A 24,699-nucleotide genomic window follows, 5' to 3' on the forward strand; every position below is an offset into this window, starting at 1 on the left:
TAACCATTCCTTGTGAGTTAGGGCAGTAACATTGCCTGGGTGACGGCATGGAGGGGGTGGTCTTGCAGTTGGGAGGCAGACGGTCGAGAGTGTGGTTGCTGCTTTGAGACGGCTGTGAGTCATACGAGGAAGTGCGCCCTGAGTGCGAGAGAGTAAGTCGGCGATGCAGGCCTCCTAGGCTTCAATGTTCGGCCGAGATCAAAGTGTGAGGGCACCTAGTCCTTCACACGCGTCCTGGTTGTGTCCTCTTTCCGTGCCTCGATGCAATACTATCAATGCCCGTTGTCAGAGACTGGACCGCCGTGGTTCATCAGATCTGTGTCTCTGTCAATTGCTTTTTTTTTTTATAAGCTACTAGCTGTCTGGCCCGGCAGCAGCACTCAATGGCAGCAGCACCAGCGTTGGATCCTATATCATAGGGACCGTCGCAAAGATCACCTACAGGGTTTTCCTAAATAGTCTGTTGAAGTTGTCGCCTCACGCGAGCAGCAACTTCCATCGTTCTAGAGGGCAGAATGGCTCTTCTGCCTTGGTGCATGATACAGGAAGCTAAAAGTTTGTTTAATGTCCATCATTTTGCAAGTGCCTAGAACTCAGAGCATTTTTTGTTTTTATTTTTATCTACTTCCGCCTCCCCTGACTAAGATGAATAAGACCCAGTAGACATGTAATAAGTTCTAAATCCAAACAGGCAGGAGGTAGGATAACAGGGACTGTTTGGACGAGCTTATCAGTTTATAATTAGATTAAGGACTAAAGTGCAGCTGCCTACCTACCCCAAAACCCTTCATCAAAAAGATGTTTATCATCAATAGATTTGGTACGAAAATAAGTTACGAATCTTGTTTACCCACTGGTTAGGACAGGGAGCTAATCCACCAAACCCGAATGCCAAGGTTGTTATGGCAGAGTACAGCCTCAAGGAATCATCCCCAGGCCTCCTCCCTCAAGGAGAAGTCGAGCGCGTCAGGCAAGCCCATTTGAAAAACGTTCAAGTGGACTTGGTGGTCGTTACAAACAAGTTGGGGGCTTCTTCAAAGGGAAAGGCAGGGTAGAATAATAAGGCAACGTGGGATGGACAGCATTGAAGCATCTCAGCAATAAGGTAAAAGACATCTTGCTTCTTAAAAATCCACAAGCTTCTTCTTTTTTAACTGAGAGGTCATAATACCCAAAATTACACTTTCGCTGCACCGCTCACCGTGAGGAAGCGACTTTCTGCCTGTCCTGGCCCTTTTTCTCGTCACTACACGATTTTGACGCTGTAGCCCCCGAATCTCACAAAGCCCCCGATGAAACCGATGAAATCGCCATACAAATTTATCTTCGACGGTTTCCTTTGTTTCCCTATAGACAGTTGATAGACATAAACGCGGGACAGCAAGGTAGCCGACCCCTTTTCCAAGCATCAATGCGCACTCTTAAACAACGAAGCGAGACTTCCATACCCCGTCCGTTGACCATAATGTTGTTTCTTGGTTGGCAGTACTTGATAGCAACCACTCCTTCTGAATGGAGGAATCTGGATACAGGATACGCGAATTTGCCTGCTTAAGGGCGTGACTGTGATATATTATGCTGGCCGTGAACTGGTCAGGGTTGGTAGTGCCGCCTGAAATTCCAGCAATCACAAAATCTTTTTTCTGGCGGTACTGCATAGCCATCTTACACAAAAAGACCCCATCTACCATATGGTTCCGTTGATCCATTCAGTCCATTCATCTATCGGTCGATTGGTCCGTCTGGTCCCGTGGGTTGTATCCCACCCTTTCTGTTGCCCCTGTGAGCTGTGATGTGATATTCTGCTTCCTGGCGGCTTTCTGACGGCGAAAGAGAGGTAGGTGGCAGAGGCGAGAAATTGAAGTCGATTGAGGGGAAATCGGTGATGATGAAAGCGAGCATTTGCATTAAAAACCTATGTTCTAGTCGGCAAAACCACCATTAGGATAGTTGTGGAGTGAAACGTGTACGGGTTAAAGTCTTTTTATACTAGTTTGCTTTGGCAAAGGAAGCGCAACTTTGAGTCTCATGCTATATGCATACCTACACGGTAACATACTAAATAAAACCCTTTGTGTGCAGACATCCGAGCAATGTTGAACCATCTGCTGAACCGGAGACCAGGCTGCTATTGTAAGATAGTGTACGAGTCCAGGCCATGAAGTTCGACCAAACACTTTAATCAGACTTGGAGCTGAGCTGCTCTAGTACATTAGGCGAAAACTTTAGTTTGCCTATTCATCTAAGCTAAGCATTCTTCACAAAAGAGTGTACAGTAGTTTAACCCTAAATGCCGCTGTTCGCCCTCGGTGTTACTGTGACATAAGAGTGTACGGAGATAAAAAGCGTAACCAGGGGCCTATAGCTTTATCATGTTTGTACAATTTCTATTGTTCGCATATTCGGTTAATGATTGCCCACCCAATGACGCAGGATACCGAAAAATGGCAAGTTAAGATCCCGTTGCGTCTTTCTCATCCTCTGATAATTTGAAGAATGGGTTAAGTAATGTGGACTAAGACACGTCAGATGACGAACGGACTGCTGTTACAATAAGAGAGAAGAAAAATGTCTGGCTACGTGTATTATTCGGTCAGGAAGGAACCTGACTACTGATGAGTTTGCTATATTTGAAGCTACTGGGTATTGAATTCAGTGCTCTCGGAGTTTGGATACAAATTCTTGGACATGTACTGGTTTCTAAATACCCGATTCGGCTCGACTCTGAGCTTGAATCCGCTATTCCTACTTATCTTGCGTACTTTAGAGCACTCTCACTACAATCGCAGTCATTCCAGTCACAATTAGGATATCTCCCATGCCCCGCTCAGACGCCACGTCCTTCAGGACATATCTACTGCGGCCCGTCCAACTTCATCAAAGGAGCAACACTAACAAGATTACGTTGTGCCAGGAACAGGCGACGGATGTTGAACGCCCGATATATAGAGTAGAAAGGTCGAAATGCAAGTATAGAAGCTAGCGAGTGCCTCTGGGCCGTTTACGTTCCGTTTACGGGAGAAACGATTGCCTCCATGAGTAACAAGACTGCCATACTGTTGACTTTGGTGAATTGTGGAAGATCCGCCGCGAGGGTCTCTCAGAGTCTCAAAACGTGCCAAGATCGAACCGGAAGTCAGCATTATGTGGTACCGACACCCCGGCAACCAACACAGCCGGAATTAGTTGGTAAAAACACCCACAAGACAATGTTGAGCCACTTAGCGCAACAGAGTAGAAAATATCATGGCGGATCGCCGCTACGGAGACCGAGCAGCGCTTCCGAGGCCGAGCGCTTCGAGCATCAATAACGACGAATGAACAAATTAATTGGGCAATACTGCAGTTGCTGATAAATACTGACAATGTGCGAGGAATTTGGGGCATGCGTACATAGCCACAATTATGGCACAAGGTCGATGGAGCCTTGTCTGGACAACGGGATTGTCTCTTTCCACCTAACAATCACCATTTATTCTTCTTCGGGCCAATGCCCTCTTCCTGTACATCTCCCCGTACTCTCTCGGACTCTAGATGGTATGCATGTGATCGCAAGGATTCTTTGATTGCGCTGTAACACTACCTGCCTGCCCTATCCATACGCTTACATGTGCAAATGAGGACGGTTAAAGGCCGGTCATGTCATCAGCTGCAACTGGAGACCCAGCCGTACCTGCGGTGCCTGGGAGTCCGAGTTAATGTTATCTCACCGCGAAGGATTACTGCATATTGGACCCTGGTAAGATGGTGTCTTATCTTGTTTGCCGTCTTGGCAACTTCCTTAACCGACTGAGAGCTTCTCCACAACGTCCTCCCACGTTGTATAGCCGTACTCTGGGCATGCAGCATCAAGGAGTTGTGTGAGGGCGGATGGTGTAGATGCAGCGGAATATACTCCAAAAGGGAATTCCCGATCAACGCCAAGCAGTTTGCCCTTAATAGGAAACTTGAGAAACTTGGGATACCCGTGTATAAGTAGTGCTGCCCAGTACTTGAGTTATAGCTAGGCCTCTCGAGGTGTCAGCGAGCAACACATTCCTTTCACTCCTTTGTGCTCTGCGCTCTACGCAACTACGATCGTTATTCACCATGTCATTCTTTCGCCAGTCCAAGTCCCAGCCTCGGTGGCAAGGGATAGCAACTGCAGCCCTCCTCACGGCGAGCTGCGTCACCAACGCCTACGTCATTCCGCACGAGATCAAGCCATCTCAGCTGCTGGAAAGTTATGACTATGTCGTTGTGGGAGGTGGAACGGCAGGACTGACTGTAGCAGACCGCCTGACCGAGGACCCGGAAACGACTGTCTTGGTCCTCGAAGCCGCTGACTGGGGCAACATGGCTGACAATCTTTTTGTTGGTATCACAGGGATCGCGATCAAGGTAGCTGTAATAGTATTAATTAACTATTAGTAGCTGGGGTGAAGATAATAATTAAGGAAAAGAGAAGAGGTTGCTGCTGTAGGTATTTATAGTGGTGTAAGTAAGCTGCTAGGGTAAGTCACGTGATAGTAAATTACGTAACTATAAATTAGCTCTACTATTAAACAGTTAAATATCCTAACACTAGTAACTTTCTAAAGTAAAGGAAAATTACTATAAATAGCCTAAATACTGCCTAGTAGCTAAAAAGCTTAAAAACGTAATAAAAATTAAAAGCCTAAAAGTATTTAATACTTTTTGTTTACGTAATCTATTATGTAGCTTAAGAAACCTATCCCTTTATACTAATCTAAACTATCCTATTTCTAACTAGTTATTCTAGCGCCTTATTAGGTAATAATTTAGTAAATCTATTAGTAAGATTATTATTACCTTATATTTATTATACCTTATAGACCTTATATTACTTATATAACTACTAGAGGGCTATAATATTAATTATAAGCTTTTTTATTTTATAGTCTTAAGCTTAATAAGGCACTTATAAAGTAAGTATAAGTTAGTCTAAAGAATTATTAGTATATATAGTAGCTTAAGGTAGTTAGTAATTATTATAATAGTTATCCTAAGTATATAGGTAATATTAGTGCTAGTAACTATACTATAGATTTTAAAGGCTAGTATACTTTAGGTAACTTACTTATACTTTATTAAGCTAAAGTAAATAATATTACTAGTTATAGTAAATTTATTACTTATAGTAGTACTTATAGGTGCCTTATTAGTAAGAATAATAATAAATCCTAGCTATAAAGTAAAGTCCTTATTATTTATAAATAATCTATTTATAAAAATAAAAAGCTTTATAAATTTAAGGTTAAGTAAATAAAATAACAGACTATAGTTAAGGTTATTTATTTACTATATAATATAATAGTTAAGTGCCTTAATTTTATTTATATTAAGTAATTAGTGTTATACTATAATAAAGTAGTTAAAGTATACTTTAGGCTAGTAGACTAATATAATATACACACTATAGGCCTGTTACTTAACATACTACTTAAGTACTTATAGAGATTCTTTATTAATAAGTTAAAGTCTTTTACCTTAGCCCTTTTATTAGAGAAAAAGCTTCCCCTTAGTAGTTAAAAATACTATACTACTATTAAAGGTAAGCAGGTTATTAATAGTAAGGATTTACTTCTCTTTAGTAGTAAATATAGCCTTAGTAAGCTTATTAGCCTTATAAGTAAAAAAGGATTTATCTAAAAAGGTAATAGTATTATTAGTCTATATGCTAATAATTCTAAAGTCTAGGCTCTTTATATTAGTAATTAGTAGGTATAGATTAAAGGTTAAAGTCTTTATCTAAAGCTTTTCTTTATAGTAGTAACTATATGTTACTTACTAGTAAGTGCCTGCCTTTATAATACTATATAACAGCTTTACTACTTATATAATAGTGTCCTTTAGATAAAGGTCCTATATTTATAATAAAAGGCGTATAAGAATTATATAATTTAATAAAGTAGTTAACTATATATACGCCTAGGTAATATTATATAACTAAAGTAAGAAATTATTATTATTATAGATAAAGGATAAAGTAAGGGTAAAAATAAGGCGCTAGCTAGCTTACTAGATTATTAGTAACTAAGTAAGAATTACTTTCTTACTATTATTAGTATATCCTTAGATAATTAGGCAGGATTTCTTATATAGTTTTTTATTTTAGCTTTTTACCTTATTAATAATCTATAATTTAAATATTTATACTTTAGTATGCTTATTCTTATTATATTAAATAAAGTAAAATACCTTATAGGTAATAAGCCTTTTAATTTTAGTAGTAGTTACTTACTTAAAAAGCTTCCTTAAGGTAGTAATAATACTCTTTTTTTATAGTTTAATTAATAATAGTTAGTTAGCTTCTTCTTTTATTAAGACGTACGCTATACTTATAGTAGTAAAAAAGGTAGTAGGCCTAATAGTAAAGCTAGTTTTATTAAAGAAATTAATATACCTCTATAGGTAGCTAGCTTTTTGCTTTAGCTATAGGTATATAGTAATAGTAATACTATTATATATTTCTTTAGTAGGCATAAGGATATTAGTAAGTAATAAGGCTATTATACTATTATTATTATTCTTTTTATTACCTTACCTACCTACCTTAAAGAGTAGCTATTATTACTTATTATAGGTATTTTTAAGGTATAGTTTAATAATAGTTAAATAAAAAGTTTATAGGCCTTAAGGGAGGTTAATAGTATAAGTAGTCTTATTACTAGTAATAAGGCAAAAGGGGCCTTACTAGCTCTTTTTTTTATACTAGATATAAACTATAGATTAAAGTAGAAAGGCTATTATTATAGTAGTATCTAGGCTGTTATATATAGTTACTACCTTATTAACTTACTTTTTTATATAAATCTAGTAAATAGCCTTTATTACTTTTCTTACTACTTTAGCCTTTTTAAGTAGGGTTAGTAAAAGTAGTAATAAGTTAGAGATTTATAAGTAAGCACTAAAGACTAGTAGTATAAGTACTAAGCTATTTAGGCTAGCTATATTATTAATTACTTTAATAGCTAGCTAAAAGGTAACCTTAGGTGTGTAGCCCTTACTATAGAGGATATTATATATACGTTAGAGGGGCATATAGTATTTTTTAACCTTACTAATACTATTATAGGCTTTAATTAGTATTTCTTTAATATTAATATAAAGTAACCTTACTAACTACTTAAATTTACTAGTATAAAAGTTTAGGCTAGTATTAGTAATAATCTAGTTAGGTAGGCTAAGGTAAACGTTAATCTAGTATATCTAAAGTGCCTCCTATATATACTCTATAGTAATATTTTTAAGTAAACAGGCTGCTTAAAAGGATATTATAGTATTAACTATATATAAGGCTAGGTAGTTACTATTAAGGTAGATAATATTAATAATAATCTTATAGTTAAAGTTATATTTATTATTATATAAAGTAAATTTAAAGTAACTAGGTGCCTTTATATTTATTTAGTAGTAGTAGTAGACCTTAGTTAATTTCTTTAAGGCTGTAATCTTAACTTTATTACTAGATTATTAGAGGACATAATAAAGCCTTTTAACTAATAAGTAGCTAAAGTAATAATAAATTTACTATAACTTAATATCTATAAGATAGTAGTAAGTAATACTTTACTTATATTAATTAAGTAGTATCTATATATAGCCCTATTTATAGATAGTAGGTATAATAGTGTTACCTTAGATTAGCTTATTAGTAAGGTTATTAAATTTAATACTATACTAATCTATATCTATAAGGTAAAGTAGAAATAAGGTGTTTAATAGTATTATATAGAAGGTTAGCGTACTAAAGGGGGTTAGTATATTAATTACCCCTTATAATTTAAAGTAGTTACTACTACTAAAGTAGATTTTTACTTTACCTGCTTGTAACTTATCTATAGCTAGATTTCTTTTTATTTAGTAGTAAAAAGTAAAATACTACTTATATCTAGCTATTAAATATTTAGCTACACTAGAGTTAGGCATAATACTATAGAATAAGATAAATAAATATTACTTATTAAAGGTAAAGACGTCTATATTAAGTAGCTTATTATTATATAAATTCTTATATAGGGAGTTATCCTTTATAAGAAAATAGGTTATAAATTAGTTATATAGTAATAAAAAAAGAGTAGGCCTATTAACAGTAGATAAGTTAAAGAACGTTATTAACGTATAAAACGTAATACCTAATTTTTTATCTTTATTACTTTTTATATAGTTACCTTCCTTATTTAAAGTAAATAGCTTATATCCCTTAAAGTTAGTTATAAAGTAGTTAAAGGCTTTAGGTAAAAAGTCTATTAGATACTAATCTTTATACTTATAGTAGGCTTATTACTTTTTGTCTTTTAAGTACTTTATTAACTAATAGTTAGGCTTACTATATATATAGTACTTCTTTATAAATAATAATAAGGGTAAAAGAGGTGCTTATTACTATAGATTACTATTAAAAGGGCGCTATAGTATAAAGTTACTATAGCTATAGTTATATTAGCTAAATTACTAGTAACTTTACTAGCTATTATAAGTATAGTTAGTCTAGTATTAATTATTTACTTCTTTAGTTAGGTATTAATATATAGGTTATTTAAATTATATTATATTACTAATTACTAATTAAAGCTAGCTATATATACTAGTAAACGTTAAAAATAGATTAAAAAAGGTAAGGGAGTATTCTTTTATCTTATAGTAGAAGTTAAGTAATTAGTTATAGAGGGCTACGTTAGATAAGGTACTAATCCTTATAACTATTCTTATAAAAGTAGTTACTCTCTTAATAAGTAACTCTAGGTATTTAGGCTTACTTTTGTCTAGATTATCTAAAATAGTCCTTATTAAATTAGTTCTTTATAGCTTAGTAAGGTAGGCCTAAAAGGTCTCTTTATTCTTAAAATTACCTTTTATCTATATAACTATAGTAATAAAGTTAGTTTAGTTATAGAGATAGTTAGTATAGTACTTTACAGCCTTACCTTTAAGTATAATAAAGAAGGCGCTTATAAAGTGCTTTTACTAGATCCTAGCCTTTATATAGTAGTTATAAAAGATTATAAGCTTTAATTTAAGTAACTTATATACTTTTTTACTATACTTTATTTTATTAGGGTATAATTTAATAAGGTTAGTAAGCTAGTAAGTTATAAGTAAGGTAGTAGTAACTAGTGTAACTAATAGGTAAAGGTAAGTATTACTTACCTACTTAAATAGTAAAGAAATAAAATTTAGGTTATTATATAATAAGGCTAGATTAATAGGCCTTTATTAACCTTTCTAGACTTAAGTAACTTATACTAAGAGGGTAATAATATAAGAGGGGCTTAGTTAATCTTATATTAATATTATTTCTAGTAGTAGGTCTATAATATTTTATATAAAGTTAGGTTTATTAATCTTTAAGTAAAAATCCTTACTTTTTTTCTTTTTTTCTTTAATATCCTTAAGCGTCTATACCTTTAGATTATTAGCCTTAAGGGTATAGTAGATTTATTTAGTAATAGTTAGTAACTTTACTATTAATACTTATATACCTTTATATATTAAGTAGTCTTTAAATTTAATAATAGTTTTATAGGTAGTACCTTTAAAGGTATTAAGTAACTATTCTTTAAAGTCTTTAGTAGTATATCTTTATAGCTATTAACTATATAGCTATATAAAGCTATATTATATTATTTAAAGTATAATAATAGTGCTTAAGGCGTTATATTACTTAACTTAAGTAAGGCTATTAGGAATATTAGCTAAATTAGTTATACTTTATAGTTATATAATAATAAAGGGCTAGCTACGCTTTAAGATAAAATATAGATCTTTAATATCCTATAAATAGATATACTTTTTTACCTTAGCTAGCACCTATAGTTTACTTTACTTTTTACTTAGTCCTTCCTTTACTATTATTACCCTCTATTAGTCTTACTAACCTCTTAATTATAGGTACTTACTCCTTACTTATAAGGTTAGAGGTAAATCTATATATTAGAGGAATTACTACTATTAGTATAAATAATAATAAGATAAGTAAATAAATAATATAATATAAGGAGGTATAAGTAAGAGATAAGGTAAATAAAGGGATAAAATAATAAATAAATAAATAGTAGTAAATAGCTTTAGGGAGGCCTTACGCTTTAGTAATATAAAGAGATAGCTCTAGGGAGGCCTTATAGTAGGTCTTACTTAAAAAACAAAAAGAGATATACGCTACCTCTAAAAGGAGATATATATAGACCTTACCTTTTAGTAAGTAGGATACTATAGTTAAAGATTTTTAAAGGAAAAAAAGTAAGGAGTTAAGGTTATATACCTTACTTAAAGGTAAATAATAAGTAGTTTTTCTAGATTAATTAGGATAATAAAGTTAAGTAAAAGTTATATTAGTTACTAATAACTATACCTTACTTAAAGAAGAAGAAAAAATAAGGAGGATAGTATAGTTATTAATAGGTATTTAAAGAATAAGAAAAAGTAAGTAAATTAAGGTAATATAAGTAACCTCTACCTTTTTTACCTTACTTTAAGAATAAAAGGAGGTATACTTACTAATTACTAAAGGTAATAATTAGCTACTAACTGTCTAGTTAAAGAAAAAAGTTATAATTACTATAAGCTATACTTAGCTAATAACGTAATATTAGAAGTGTATAAAGGTAAGGTTAGTAGAAGCTATTTATTTATAAATACTATATTAAAAGTAGATTACTTAAGTAGTTCTTACTTAACTACTTTATAGCTAGTCCTACTAGTAAGATCTTATTTAGATAAGAACTTATAGGAGTCTATTTACTTATAATCTTATATAGGCTATTACTACTATAGTAAAATAAAAACTTAGTAAGATAAAAATCTTAATAATTAGAAAAAAAAAAAGGTTAAAAGATAAAAAAAAAAAAAACTTAAAGAAACTTAAGTATAAAAAAAAGATAATTATACTAAATACTATAAAGGTTATTAGTAAGTAAGTAGTATATAAAAGAAGGGACTTCTTTAAAAGTAATAAAGTTAATAGTAGTAATAGTAGTTATTATATAGTAAACATAAGGCTTAAAAGGTTATTTACTAGGTATTATAAGATCCTAAGTACTAATAGTCTTTAGGCTAAGTAGCACTTTAATACTTTAATCTAAGCTACTATAGTAAGTAAAGTATTATAGCCTCTTCTAATAATCCTTACTAATCTATAGTAGTAGTAACTATAAAGTTAACTACTAATTAGTGTTAGTATTATAGGGATTATAATTAAGGTAGCTATAATAGTATTAATTAACTATTAGTAGCTAGGGTAAAGATAATAATTAAGGAAAAGAGAAGAGGTTGCTGCTGTAGGTATTTGTGGTGGTGTAAGTAAGCCGCCAGGGTGAGTCACGTGATAGTAAATCACGTGACCATGGATCGGCTCCACCATTGAACAGTTGAATATCCCGACACTTTTGGTTCGCACCTCCGGGAGAAATGGATCTTTCACTGACATGCTGTGGCCCTGTATCCAGTCTGTGCCACAGCCCAACCTGAACGGAAGGATCGGCAACGTCTGGGTTTCTAACCAAGTTGGAGGCGGCTCGTCCGTGAACGCCATGGTGAACATGCGAGGCTCTGCAGAGGACTACGATCGCTGGGCTGCCCTGTTCGGAGACGAAAGCTCAGCAGGGTACCGCTGACTGGAGCTGGGACGGCATCTTGCCGTTCTTCAAGAAGGTGACAAAAATGCCCTGGACTGGTTGCTAAGATAACGAGCTAACTATCACATGAAAGGGCCTCCACTTTACTGAGCCGCCTCCTGAGCTGACCGACAACTTCGATGGCGTCAAGTATGATGCCTCCTACTGGGGAGACTCTTCTGAGATCTATGCCGGTTGGCCTCGGTTCTATTACCCAGGTGTGACTCCACTCTTTGAGGCGTTCAAGGAGATTGACGGCGTTGAGTTCCCGTCCGACAGTGGTGCTGGGAAGGCAGGTGTTTTCTGGTTCCCCACGCTCATGGATCCCCAGACTGTCACGCGCTTGGCCACTATCTCAACGTCAACGCTAGCCGCCCTAACTACCACCTTTTGATCAACACCCAGGTCCGCAGGCTTCTAGTGGATGATGAGCTCTCTGCCACAGGAGTTGAGTTTCCGTTGGAAGACAACACCCTGTTCACCGTCAACGCAGAGAAGGAGGTCATTCTTTCTGCCGGCACTGTCCACACTCCTCACCTCTTGCAGCTGAGCGGCATCGGCCCCAAGAAGATTCTTGAGGCTGGAGGTATTGACGTGCGCGTTTCACTATGTGTGTTCGACTGAGGTTGACATTGGACAACTCGCACCACATAGGCCCATACTCCATCGCACTCACCAACCTGGCTGGCTGGCTCCCCTTCACCGTCGTGTCGGACAAGGCCGACGAGCTTGCCACGAAGCTGGAGCAACAAGACTTTGCCAGCCTGTTGCCAGCCGACGCCGCCGCCACTGTGGTCGCCGGCTTCGAGGCGCAGATGAAGATGCTAGCTGCCCAGATGCGCTCCAAGGACACGGCCTTCACCCGTTTCCAGCTCATCGCCGACCATGGCGCGCAGGGTTCTGTGGCGATGCAATCCTTCAGCCGCGGCACCATCAACATCAACACGACCGACCCGCTGAACACGGAGCCCGTGATCGACTACCGCTCCCTGACCAACCCCCTGGAGGCCGACTTCTTCGTCGAGTCGATCAGGTTCCTCCGGCGCTACAACTTTGAGACCTCCCTTGCCTCCGAGTTTGCTCCGGTCGAGTACGTCCCTGGCCCTGACGTCGTCTCGGACGAGGACCTCAAGGCCTACATCGCCAGAGCTATGTCGCCGACCGACTACCACCCTGTCGGCACAGCATCTATGCTGCCGCTGAAGTTGGGAGGCATCGTCGACCAAACCTTGCGTGTGTACGGAGTCAAGAACCTGAGGGTAGTCGACGCCAGTGTCATGCCCATGGTTCCCTCTGCCAACACGTGCCAGCCTACCTACGCCCTGGCCGAGAAGGTGAGTCGGTGCCCGGATATTTCATACACCCATACGTCTTTCCCTGGGCTCTTTGTTATCCCCCTGCCACGTAAGCCCTACTACGGCTTTGTGCTAACAACATGTTGCGAATTACAGGCAGCGGAAATTATCAAGCAAGGCATCTAAGCCCATCAAACCATAAGTCTTGGCCAAAACCACTAATGCTTGTTGCTACTCGTAACTTTTCATACGGATATAAGTACAACACGGCTGGTGCGGATAGATGTATCTTTGGAACATCTAGAGGTAATCTAGATGCTACAAGTATCTACGGTTGTAGTGTTCGCCCACGGAAAGGGGTTTCTTTTCTCCTTTAACACATCCCTACAATCATAGTAATATACAGACTTGTCCGAAACGTATTACGAATCTCATTTGAATGCCTGGTACATATTGACCTAAGCCAGCCCTCGCTATGTTAATACAAGCAAATGCTTTTTCAAAAGGTTCACTGCAGCGACTCTTAAAGGTCTCTAGTCCTCCATTCAATCCTCGTCAATAGCGTATATCCAAAGTAATGGAAACCAGGGTGAAGGAATGCATGGCAATCTTTAGAAATACGAATGCCGTATCCCATAATCTGAACTGCAAGTAATACGGGATTCCATCCAAACGGACACGGAAGAATCCCCTCATCGGTGTGGTCGTATCTGGCAGTTCCCATAGGATATACCAGCTATATCTATCAACATGCTGAACTGGAGTGTGGGGCGTTGGGATAAGAAAGATAAACACAGTTATGCAACCATGGTTGCACATTCACAATAGAGGCAGGGAAAACTCGATGTTTCGACTCTGTTCCCTTTTCTTGGACTAATATGATGCTGGCGTTCCCGAAACCCGAGACTTAAACCAGGTGCTTTGTACAACACTGACCGGTTGTCTAGTTCCTTAGCTGCTGCATACATCAGCTCTTTGCAGTCTAAAGTACGATGCTCGTCTCGGCCGATGAGTAAAGCCGACTCTCGGCCGATGTGGAAAAAGAAAAGATAAATACAAATGCCCATCTCAATAATTGGGAAGGCTCCGCAACAAACAAGTGCGAGAGTTGCTCTAACCCGAGTACGCAGCTCATCTCGCTTGTTACGTAACACTCCGTTCCTGCGCAACAGTGCGCCTCTCCATCTGAGCTTCATTGGCCGCCGGGAGCATTCTTCACCCTTGGGAAGCCCCTTGAGTCATGTGAGCAAAGAGTTCTGCCTGAAAATTTGGGCCGGCAAGAACGCCCCCCCCATAGGTCTCCTCCAGTATCTATATAAACCTCGTCTCGCTCCCTCCCCCTTCATCTGATTCTTTTTCTTCTTCATACTTACCTTGTCGCGTCTTCCCGAGCTCAAGATTTCGGGAATGCAAGGAGGGAGGCCTGCATTGCACATCGCGGTGTCGACCTCCTTCGATTGTCCTTCGGGGCCATCGGCGGCGGAATTTTTGATTTTTACCACCTATGGTGCACTTGTTTTCATTATGCTGATCGCTTTATGCGATGGTATGGAGAAGATATACGAACGGGTGACAGATCGTTGGCGTGCTGCTGCTCTGATCGCTTGACGCGATACGGCGAAAAGCTGACGGCCGGTGATAAAGCTTAGCTAAGCTGATGCGGGTTATACCACCCCCTTCCCCCAAGAAGTAGACAGGTGAAATGGGCCAGCTGCCACACGCGCTTAGGCTTTTCGAACATGGACGGGGATATTGGCTCCCATGTGGCAACAGGCCGCGGCCCAGTATGTAGATGTGACAGGCCTCTGCGGCTCTCAGCCGTTTTTTCATTCGGCTAAGCATGACAATTAGAAAGGAGGACGCTTTGTACATGTTGAGGGCCTTTCATAGCAGTTTACCCGAGCCGTGCACAGGTCTGAGAAATAATCCATACTCGGTCTTCAAACACCTTGTTCTGATGATAGGATCATATGAAAGCGGAATGCATAAGTCATTGGTTTACTCAATGGGGGGGAAAACACGAGTCTACCTAATTTTTGATTTGTTTTTCAAAAAAGAAAAGAAAAGAAACAGTCAGTTTCAACAGCATACTGAAGACGAGTGGCTTTATTCAGCCTTTCAAAGGCTTTCTCGTCCCTGGATGGACCCAGCCATACGAGGTTGGTCAGTGACGGCGTCTTTCTTCCTTAGGTTCTTCTATCACTCCTTCAAGCAAAGAGTACAAGTTGAAGTAAGCATGTTCTCTTATTCACGAGGCCTTTGCGAGCTTCCACTGCAAGCAAGGCAACCTCTCTAGGTCCAGCCCAGGGCCCGTGTCAAAGGAGCCATGAGAAGCCCGTCCAACTTGGGCGCCAGATTCTCGTGGTTCCAAACACCGGGCTCCTTGTGTCTCTAGCCTTTTGGCCAGCCGTTCGTCGGCCGCTTGAACCGTTGAACCTGGACGTCTTCGCATCCGGCCTCGGTCATGGTACCCTCGAGCCGGCCGACATCCTCAAAGGGAGTACCAAGAACTGCTGGCACCTCGAAGCACAGACGAAAAAAGCAAGAAAAAAAGCCTTCATGAGGTCGCAGTCCTCCGCGAGAGTGCCACTGTCTGATGCATGGAAGCCATCGGCATCGGTGAGCTCAATATAGCCGCCAGGGCTGGGGTTACTATGGAGACGTGGCGGGTTGCAGTACTGAATGTTCCAAGGGAACCAACTCGACGCATCGCTCGCGATGTTCCTGCCAGTCGAGGAAGCGAGGCCTGCCTGCAAACCGGCTGATGAGTTTCCGGACTCCAAGATCGAGGCCAAGAGGTTTTGGTGCCAACGAGTGAATACTGCTCACGTTGCTCTCTGACAAGCCGTCATCCGTAATCCAAAATCGTGTCAGTATAGTGTACATGATCCGGGACAGGTTAAACGCCATCTTGCCACGTCGGCCTCAAGGATATCTTCGGTCTCATTCGCAGTAGTTTGAGGGGACCTCTGTAATAGGTCCGGGTGGATTAGCTCCGGTCATCTTGGCGATCGTTGCATTGTTGTTGTTGTTGTCGGACATTTCTCTTCCCCCAGAACGAGGGCACTACCTCCATCCGTGAGCCCCGGCCCCCGGACCCCGTAACGTTATGTGCCCCTGGAATCGGGGGCTAGACCGGACTCGTCACGCGGCGATTTGCCCACTTTGGGAGTCATGGGCTGTTGGTTCGTCTTGTGGTACCACATCAGGCATGGAGGGGTTTCCAGAAACAGCAGCTGGCGGAAGCGGATGCGCGACCCTGCTTTCGATGGTGTTCTCCCCCGTTACTTCACGGCCGGGGGTGTTGTACCTATGCCCATCCTCCACATGCAAGGATTCTTGGCCAGTCGGAGGGGTCCCGTACCCGAGCAGCGGCAAAGAAGCCCGTTGAGTCTACTGGACATAACAGGCCAATTGGCCGGGCTGGTCCTAGCCGTGGCCTCCTACAGAATGAGACGATCTCAATCGTATGGTAGCCTCAGGGCGAGTACGTCTGATCCCGAAACAAGGCCCTCTTGTCCTCATCATGGCGACGAGTTGCATTGAGCTGGAGGGATGAAGCAAAGGACCAGCTTCCAGCAGGCTTTTGCACACACCTGGCCATGTCCAGCAAGAATCCCTGAGAGCCGGGAGCAAAGTTGTCTCCATCTAGCACCGTTCGAGGTACGGTCTTTTCTCCGACCTTGAGTGGCATATTCAATGAGGTTATTGTAGCTGGGACTTCAGTCACGCTGTCGGTTACGTTCAACACGCCATGGTCTTCATGTAAGGGTGAACTTGGCTCAAACGCTTATAGAGGACCAGAACAATAACTTACTTCCAAATTGATAGAACATTCGATACCACAGCACAGCAAAACGCTTCTGATTGAGAATAAGGAATCCCAGATCCAACAGTCCTCTCGCCGGACGGAGCGGGTGTGATCTGGGAAGCAGTAGTTTAGGCGGGAGGGCACATGGACTCATTTCCAAGGTACAAGCAGACAATACTAGCTCGGTTCGAGGTGCAATCAGATTGACCTAAGTTGCGGGAATAGCAGAGATGTAACAAGTATACTGCGCTTGCCTCTAAACCATGCCAAGAAAGACACAGGAAACCTCTTTTACTAGGTAGTTATCGTTACCTCCCGCCACAAATGCTACCTAGAGCCAGACGCCTTGGGACCCTCACACCACCTTCTCCTAGTGCCTCTCCCTTTGCCCTTCGCGGACAAGGAGGATTGGTCAGAGACTGGGGAGGGAAAAAGCTACGCGAAAAGAGAACTCGACGAGGGCGCCGCATGCGACGCTGCGCCGAGCTGTGCTTCGCTTCGATTCTGAGCAGAAACATGGTATCCCTGAAAGAAAGAAGGAAAAAAAAGACAAAATGTTGTCCCAAAACCCTCCCCAACGCCATCACCGCCCTTTTTTTCTATTTCACTCTGCTGAAAACTGATTAGCATGTATGCGTGCTGTATAATGGCCACATAGACCCGCCATCCGCCAGACGCTCATTATGTGCCGGTAATACATGTGTTGTTTGGGTATGCTGCAGCCTCTTTCTTCCATGTACAGACCCGTTAACTCTGAATAAAACAGGGAAATGGGAGGTTTGCTCATGCCGCTACGCTTGTGAAGAAACAATGACGCTAATGCGAGTGCAAGCAATGTCCATAAGATGGCCGACTACTCATCATCAAAGATCTCGTAGGTGTTCTGCAGGATCGTGTCGACGACCTTGATCTGCCAACCGGCATCGGCGATGCTGGTGGACGGGTCGGTGCCCATGACTGTGGGGCCGAAGATAACCGACAGGTTGTGCGAGTTCATGCGGTTGATATGGGAGTTCTCCATGATGCGGTGGAGATGCAGCGTCAGCGAGCGTAGGGTGGCGTAGTTGGGATCGGGCAGGCTGTTGATAATGGCGTGGAGGGAGTCTCGGCGAACGATATCGTCCTCGAGTTCTGGCAATGATTAGTAAAGCTCATATGCAAATACTTATAAAAAAATAAAACTCACTAGCTGCCTCGATCAGTTCGCTGTGGTGCTCCGTGGTGAGCAAGGGATTAGGGAGATCGCGCAAGAATTGCTTCAACAGGCCGGTGACACTATTGACATCGTGGTAGAAGTTTTCGGGATTCCTAAAGTCCAGGAGGGGGTTGCTCGAGTCCGTGTCGAACATGGTCTTGAGCTTGTTGATATGCGTCAACGAGCCAGACTGTCGGTAGATACCCTCAACGCCGAGTCCATAGAGGTCCACTGCTTGGATACACTGATAAACGACCATCGGCACAGGCAAGCCGTCTCGCTCATACAAGCGAGTGAGGCTTAGCCCGAAGACGGGACTCGCGGCACTCGGGGCTGGCCCGGGAGGACCGGAAGGCGCTTTGTTGTGCGGGGGGTATCCTCCAGCTCCGGGAGGGGGCCCCTGTGGAGGATACTGCTGCATTGGGTTACTCTGTCGCTGCTGCTGAGGCGGCGGCTGGTATTGGCTCTGCTGCGGCGGCGACGCTGGTTGCTGCTGCTGTTGTGGTGGAGGCGACTGCGAAGTCTGGAATGGCAGAGCTCCGAGCTGCGGTGGTCCTTGCGATGCCATAGCGCCTCCATTGTATCTCGACGTCACCACGCCCGAGTTGCGGTTTGCTTGGAACTGCTGTTGCTGGCTAGGTTGGTTGAGCATATTATTGGCGCTGAAGCTGCGGCCGTGTTGCGACTGAGGGGGCTGCTGTTGATGTTGAGACGACGGTCGTTGTAGTTGCGATACAGGCATGTTCGGCGGCGCAAAATCTCGAAGAGGCTCGACGGGCTGTTGAGGACCCCCTGGTCTAGCAGGAGGCGGCATCTCTCGTTGTTGTTGCTGTTGATGTTGACCCTGACCAGGCGGCGGCCCTGAATTCTGCAGCACGTTCGAGACTGACGCATTGGACTGATGGCCCATTGCCGGGTGGCGGGCGTTTGCCAGGATCGGGTTCTTTTCGTACTTTACTTCGCCATTGTTGTTTGCCACCCTCGAGTAGTGAGAGATGAGGTAATCGTGGAGGTCCTTTTCGTTATTGATGGCCATGACAGCCTCGCGAAGACTGCGCGACCCCCCCGAACCGTGCCCCTTGATTGGGCTAATGCTAAGACCGTTGCTCAGGAGCAGCTTCTCATTGAAGGACGCTGCGGTTGCGTTAGCTCTGTCAGGCCCGTAAGACAACGGCACTTGACCTACCAAACTTCTGCATCTGAAGCGCCAGGCCCGAATCCGTCTCCTTGACCAAATCCTGGAGAGCGGAAATGGCCTCGGGTCTTGTCCTCGCAATCAGCTCCGCCTTCTCGCTCTGTAGCGTCTGCACCTTGGATTGGTAGTCTTGGTCGGCGGCCTGGGCCTTGCGCAAAAGATCCTCCTCGTGTTGGGGTCCCGACTTGGACTTGAGACTGAACATCTTGCCGCTGTTCCTGCTGGTGTCGCCGGTGCGCGCGCGGTCGTATTCCTCTGCCAGACTGTCATACTTGGCCTTGGATTTGCGCATCGCGGCTTCTAGGTCGGCCACTCTCTGCTCCGCCGCCAGGCCATTCGCCTTCCACCCTTTTCTACTGCGCTCCGCGACGGCGGCGAGCTCGAGGAGGTCGTCGTGCATCGTCTGTAGTGATTGGGCGAACTGGGAGCCGTTCTCGGCCATGCGCTCGTGGATATACATCATTTCGCTGTAGGCCTGGGCAAAAGTGCCTTGTCGGTGATCGGGCTGGTGCATCGTCTCCTGGCTGATGCGGGACAGCTTCTTGAGGGAGGAGGCATGGCTCTCTTCGATGTGCGATCGCTTCTTGAGAAAGAGGGCGAACTCCTATAATCCCGTCAGCAGCTGTGGACGCGGGGCCGTGGGGCAATGGTCACTCACCTTGGCAGAGGCGATGCTCGCCTTGAGCTGGTTCAGCATGGTTGCGACTCCGATCTAGGCCATTGTCAGCGCATTCGGAAGAGTTTAGGGGGCAAGCAGGCGACGGCCTTACGTCTGACGACAGCACATCTTGGACCTGGCGCGAGACCTCAGAAGTAGGCGCCGAAGCTGTCTCGACAGCGGCGGGCGCGTCGCCGTTGGACGTAGTGACCCCCCCATTCTGGGAGGGAGGTGTTGTTGTTAGTTCCGTGGTTCCTAGTGACATGCTGCTCGTCCTGTCGCGCTGTTCGTTGTGGGAGGGCAAGTTGTCGTCCTCCGAGGGGGAGGAGCGGAGGTCGGCCATTTTGAGAGGTCAAGGAGAGTCAGGCGACCCGGCGCAAAAGGGCTCGAGTAGGCAACACGAGGATGGGAGGCTCCAGCTCAGACGGCGGCAGCCAACTTTCGGGGATGGGATGGACCAAGGAAGTGAGTGGCCAGGGCAGGCGTCGTTTGGAGCTGAGGGCGTGAACTTTGTTTGGGTGCAAGACGGGTGAACGGATTCGAGTTACCAGCTTGGAGGGGGCGTGGTTAGGTGGAGAGACAAGGGGTGAAACGGAGGAGATTCATGCGAGAGAGATGCCCGAGGATGGCTTGAATGAGTTGGTGAAAGAACTGGTCGTCCAGTATGACGGGTTGATCGGGGAGGTAAGCGATTGGATGTTGCGCGGGTGGGAAATGTGGCCTTGGATACACGGGCAGACGCGGGATGGTGGTGCGCTGTGCGAACACACTGCAGAGTTCAGGTCTGGTGACCGGCCGGGGGAGCACACGGAGGACGGAATAACGTGGGACAATCGACACCCAAGAGGGGGGTAGCCCGGGGGGGGGGGGGGGGGGAAGCGACGACGGCGGACCGGGGTTGATGTACTGTACGGATACTATGTACTACCATATATAGGTACTTCAGGGTCGTGGACCGTTGATGGCGGCGAGGTTGGACTGTGATGGTCGGTCAACTCGGCAGGGCAGGACGTGAAGGCGCAGAAGAAGGAAGCTATACACGAAAAAAGAAAGAAAGTAAAAAAGAAAAAAGAGAGTTGATCTGGAAAACGACAAGAACAGGCTATGGAATGTCTTGGCTGGGATGTTGGGACGAGACTACCTAATGGCAGTGCGCATTAGCGTACAGACAGAGAGACACGTCAGGCAAGGCGAGGCAAAGAATGCGGGCCGGCCGCGTAGTCTTGGTCGGGCGCAGTTGAACATCCTAGACGAGGGGGAGAGACGAGCGAGCACGGCCAATGACTACAAAGTGAGGGCAATACGATATTAAAGCAAGAGGTGACAACTGCTGCTATGCGCCTCAGTTCCACAGTCACGACGCGTAATCGTGGGCGATAGTAACATGTCAATCGTGATCGTCCCGGGTTACCTTTGTTTTTATAATTTTTTTTTTTCTATTTTCTTTTTTTTGCATTACTGCTGTAAGTGCTATGAGTAGAGAAAGCTCCAACAGAGGCCAGCATTTAGTGCAATCAGATAGAATCAACGTCCGTCAGTCACTCTTGTAGCCGGCCTCGGCCTCCCCCACAATCCAGGCTAAAACGAATAAACCGGGGCAAAGCACGGCGGCCCTCCAAATACACAGACCTCGCACCACCACCACCACCACCACCACTACCACGTCTATCATCGGCAAACGGCTACGTAATTACCTAGCACTACTGCAAAGTAGTCAGTCCTCTTGGAGCCTAGCTCCCCTTCTTAGTCTAGGACGAGCACTGTCTTCGCTGAAGAAATGCCGACTCGACGAACCCAACCCGCAGCGCGTCGGCCTAAGAGGCTGTATCGAAATAGAGCGGAGATTCCCGCTTGAGGCTTGATATGTGTGCACCTCCCCCGGATCCAATGCCAACCTGAAGCACCCCATCCAGCAGATCACCACGAACCGACGCACCGAACAAAACCGCAACGGTGCGGTTGCCTCCAAGACCAAGTGACATGGCCGACGATCCAAGAGAAGGGGGGGGAGCAAACGAGAAAGGGCCAAGGCTTGACGGCCACGCTCCTACGGTTGAATTCGGATGCTTCGGGTGGATCGCGAAACCCGTGGATACATACATACGCCTGTCTCAAGGGGCCCCTGATTTTGATTTTGATTTTCCATCTCGTCCTTCATACTCCGAGTCGACCATCTCTCTACTAAATGTACCACTATTGCAAGCTGTGTTCAAGGTACGCATCGTCCCAAAGTCTCTCTGGAGGTGAGAGTTATCCCGGACTCTTAGTAACAACGTTCAACGTCTATCATCGGGTTTCTACTTTACCGGCATTCCTTCAATGCCACTCGTTTACTATTAACACCCGCCAATGCTGTAACTCAATCCACGGCCACTCGTACAAATCCTCCCATCTCATGCAACCCGACAAAATACCACCAAGTCGACCAGTAACAACCTCGGCCGGTTCCCAATACCCTCTCTTCTCGAACATCACAAGCTTGCGAGCCCACCGACACACGCCGGACCCCTCTTATCGCTCCCAAACTGACCCCTCGACGTCGATCTTGGGCAAAGTGTGTCACGCCAGTCCCCGGCCCCCCTCCTCTGCTCCGTGCCCGACCTGTCATCTCACATCGCCCGGCGGAATGGATGCATTCACCTCCTCGACCAGTGTAACCGCAGATCTGGGAATCGTCACGCATCCTGCAGCAAGCCTTCAAGAGGCCGTCTCCCCTTCATGCGGAATCTTTGGCCCCGATCCCCTTGCTCCCCATTCTGCTGTTGCATTGGCGCTCCTCATACGACCTCACGGCCCACGTTCGTCCGGATTTGACTGATACAAGTGACGGATCAACGAGATGCCAGGCCAGGGGTTGGATAAGTAAAACACCCCCAATCGACCCGGGCTCGGCTCCGTCCACGCAACCCCTGCCCTCGAGATATGGGCTTCTCCAAATTGCTCCAGAACCGCTGAGCACCGTCGTGATGTCGGGACCTGATATACATGCCCGCCGCCTCGCCGTCATCGTCATCGGCGGTCATCCTAAGCGATGGTTGCATGCATGCATGCCCCCCGTTCTCGTATTTAACAGCGCGGGTCCCTCGCGCGTCTATGTGCGCAAGAAAGCCATCATCCACCATTGACCCTTCAGCTTAACGATAGCAAACCTTGGCGGATGATTCCGTGGGGAGCAAATCTCCCAAGCCAAACATTCTCCCCTGCGTCCCGGTGCAGGCGCATTGAACGGCCACCCATCGCCGACGATGATCTGCCATGCCGCCAAGAGATACAATGGTCATCAGTGTTTCAATCACAATAGCAACGGCTTTTAAAGTCAAGAGACATGGGACGGCATTTGAGCCGAAAGCGGCTCCCGCCGTGTACTTCAATTTTCCCTGTCGCCTAGCCAAGCACTTTTATGAGACGACCAGGAAACTACTCGTACGGCCTATCATCATGTTTTTGTGCATTACTCTCCGAGCTCGTCCCCCCCACTCTCCAAACCGCAGACCTCAAAGCCGCGATATGCTGTCGACTTGTTCGCTGCTCGCGCCTTCGCCCCTTCCTACCGGCGAGACGCTCTGCCCATAGGTCCTCTCCTCTTCGTGCCGTAGACGGCTTCTCCTTGCATCCTCAACGACATCCCTCCGCCCCGCCTAGTAGAACAGCAGGTCCAGATGCTTCTTATCGTCCACATACCGCTCCCTGAACTCCTGCCGCGTCAGCCACCTCGCGAGCGGCAGCATCGTGTCCTTCATGTCCATGACGCCGCGCTTCTTCTGGTCAATGTGCGACGCGTCCACCACGATGCGCTGTAGCTTCTCCAGTGATAATGCCCCTTTTTTCCCACTCGTCAGTCAGCCTCTCTACTCGCCGAGTCAGGAGGGTGGGGGTTGCCTCTTATAGTAAAGAGGAAAGGAGGGCAGCGATACTCACCATTCTCGGCCAACTCCATAAGCCTCGCCGGCGTGCCGACTGCAATGCCCGTCCGCGTGTTCTGCAAGAGCTTAACCTGCTCATCCACCTTCATGTGCTTTGCGAACTGCAGGCGTCTGTTAGAGCGCATCTCATCCATGAAACAAGAAAGGGGAGAAAACCTCCCAAGAAACGAATAACATGGCGCCTGTCGATCGGTAGAACGACCGGGAGGCGAGGGGGCTGACTTACAAGCTTCAAAACGGTGTTCTTCTTAGTCTGGAACTTCCTCACGGCGCGCACGATGTCCGCCGCCCGCAGGCCGGCCCCGGCGACGATGATGGTGTGCGGAGCGCCCTTCTTCTCGGGCGCTCTGCCCAGACTTTCGGGCTTCTCGGCGAACTTTTCCAGGAACTCGGGCAGCTTCTCTAGGGCTCTGGGTTCCGTCCAAGACGTTGTGTCCTTGATGGAGTTTGCTGCCGTCGTCTGTTAGCCATGTGTCACCAATACCGGGATCATATCATCCTGCCTCTCATTAGGGAGTTTCCTACAGCCCCTAATGTGAGAGGAAAACGGGGACGGATGAGAACTCACCTGAGATGGACAAGTCGGACACCTCGACGGGGCTTAGATCCGTGCCGAACCGGGCAATCTTCTGCGCGGTGTAGTCGGCGAGTAGCTGGTTGTCCATGACGGCGAAAGCTTCGTTGATGTCCAGCTCGCTGTTCAGGAGCGTCTCGTCGACGTGGTACGCCGACTTCTTCTTCTTCTTCTTCGTCTGGCCCTCGCCGTCCTGGCTCGGCGCCGCTCTCTTCTTGGGGTTGGACATGGTGAATGTGATGGTGTTTTTGGCCTTTTTACGCGATGTCTCTGGTGAAGAAGCGCTGCCAAGTTGCGTGGCGTTGAGCGACAAGTCGGATAAATGGGTATCGGTGAGGATGAGGATTGGTGTTGTTGAACGTGAGCTCGCCGCCCATGAAAATTTCAGCTCGCGAGGAAAAGTCAGTTTCGCACTGTACTTCGCCGGCGGGAC

The 24,699-nt window shown here is 44.7% G+C and overlaps 4 protein-coding genes across 4 annotated transcripts; 2 read left to right on the forward strand and 2 right to left on the reverse strand.

The window, feature by feature from the left end:
* Positions 1-11,426: 11,426 nt before the first annotated feature.
* Positions 11,427-13,096, forward strand: GLRG_04660 (GMC oxidoreductase; the record flags this gene model as incomplete). Its single annotated transcript, XM_008095345.1, has 6 exons — positions 11,427-11,534; positions 11,557-11,652; positions 11,710-11,911; positions 11,947-12,225; positions 12,270-12,949; positions 13,067-13,096. 6 exons carry the CDS (start codon positions 11,427-11,429, stop codon positions 13,094-13,096), a joined length of 1,395 nt encoding a protein of 464 aa, XP_008093536.1.
* A 3,949-nt stretch (positions 13,097-17,045) lies between these two features.
* On the forward strand, positions 17,046-17,348 carry GLRG_04661 (uncharacterized protein; the record flags this gene model as incomplete). Its single annotated transcript, XM_008095346.1, has 1 exon — positions 17,046-17,348. The coding sequence occupies one exon, from the start codon at positions 17,046-17,048 to the stop codon at positions 17,346-17,348; it is 303 nt and encodes a 100-aa protein (XP_008093537.1).
* Positions 17,349-17,574: 226 nt separating this feature from the next.
* GLRG_04662 (RhoGAP domain-containing protein) lies at positions 17,575-20,112 on the reverse strand (the record flags this gene model as incomplete). Its single annotated transcript, XM_008095347.1, has 5 exons — positions 17,575-17,852; positions 17,908-19,050; positions 19,103-19,715; positions 19,770-19,823; positions 19,882-20,112. The coding sequence occupies 5 exons, from the start codon at positions 20,110-20,112 to the stop codon at positions 17,575-17,577; spliced, it is 2,319 nt and encodes a 772-aa protein (XP_008093538.1).
* Positions 20,113-23,407: 3,295 nt separating this feature from the next.
* On the reverse strand, positions 23,408-24,495 carry GLRG_04663 (uncharacterized protein; the record flags this gene model as incomplete). Its single annotated transcript, XM_008095348.1, has 4 exons — positions 23,408-23,589; positions 23,688-23,793; positions 23,919-24,142; positions 24,261-24,495. 4 exons carry the CDS (start codon positions 24,493-24,495, stop codon positions 23,408-23,410), a joined length of 747 nt encoding a protein of 248 aa, XP_008093539.1.
* Between the last annotated feature and the right edge of the window lie 204 nt (positions 24,496-24,699).

This window comes from Colletotrichum graminicola (assembly GCF_000149035.1).
Source record: "Colletotrichum graminicola M1.001 genomic scaffold supercont1.15, whole genome shotgun sequence".
Lineage (NCBI taxonomy): Eukaryota > Fungi > Ascomycota > Sordariomycetes > Glomerellales > Glomerellaceae > Colletotrichum > Colletotrichum graminicola.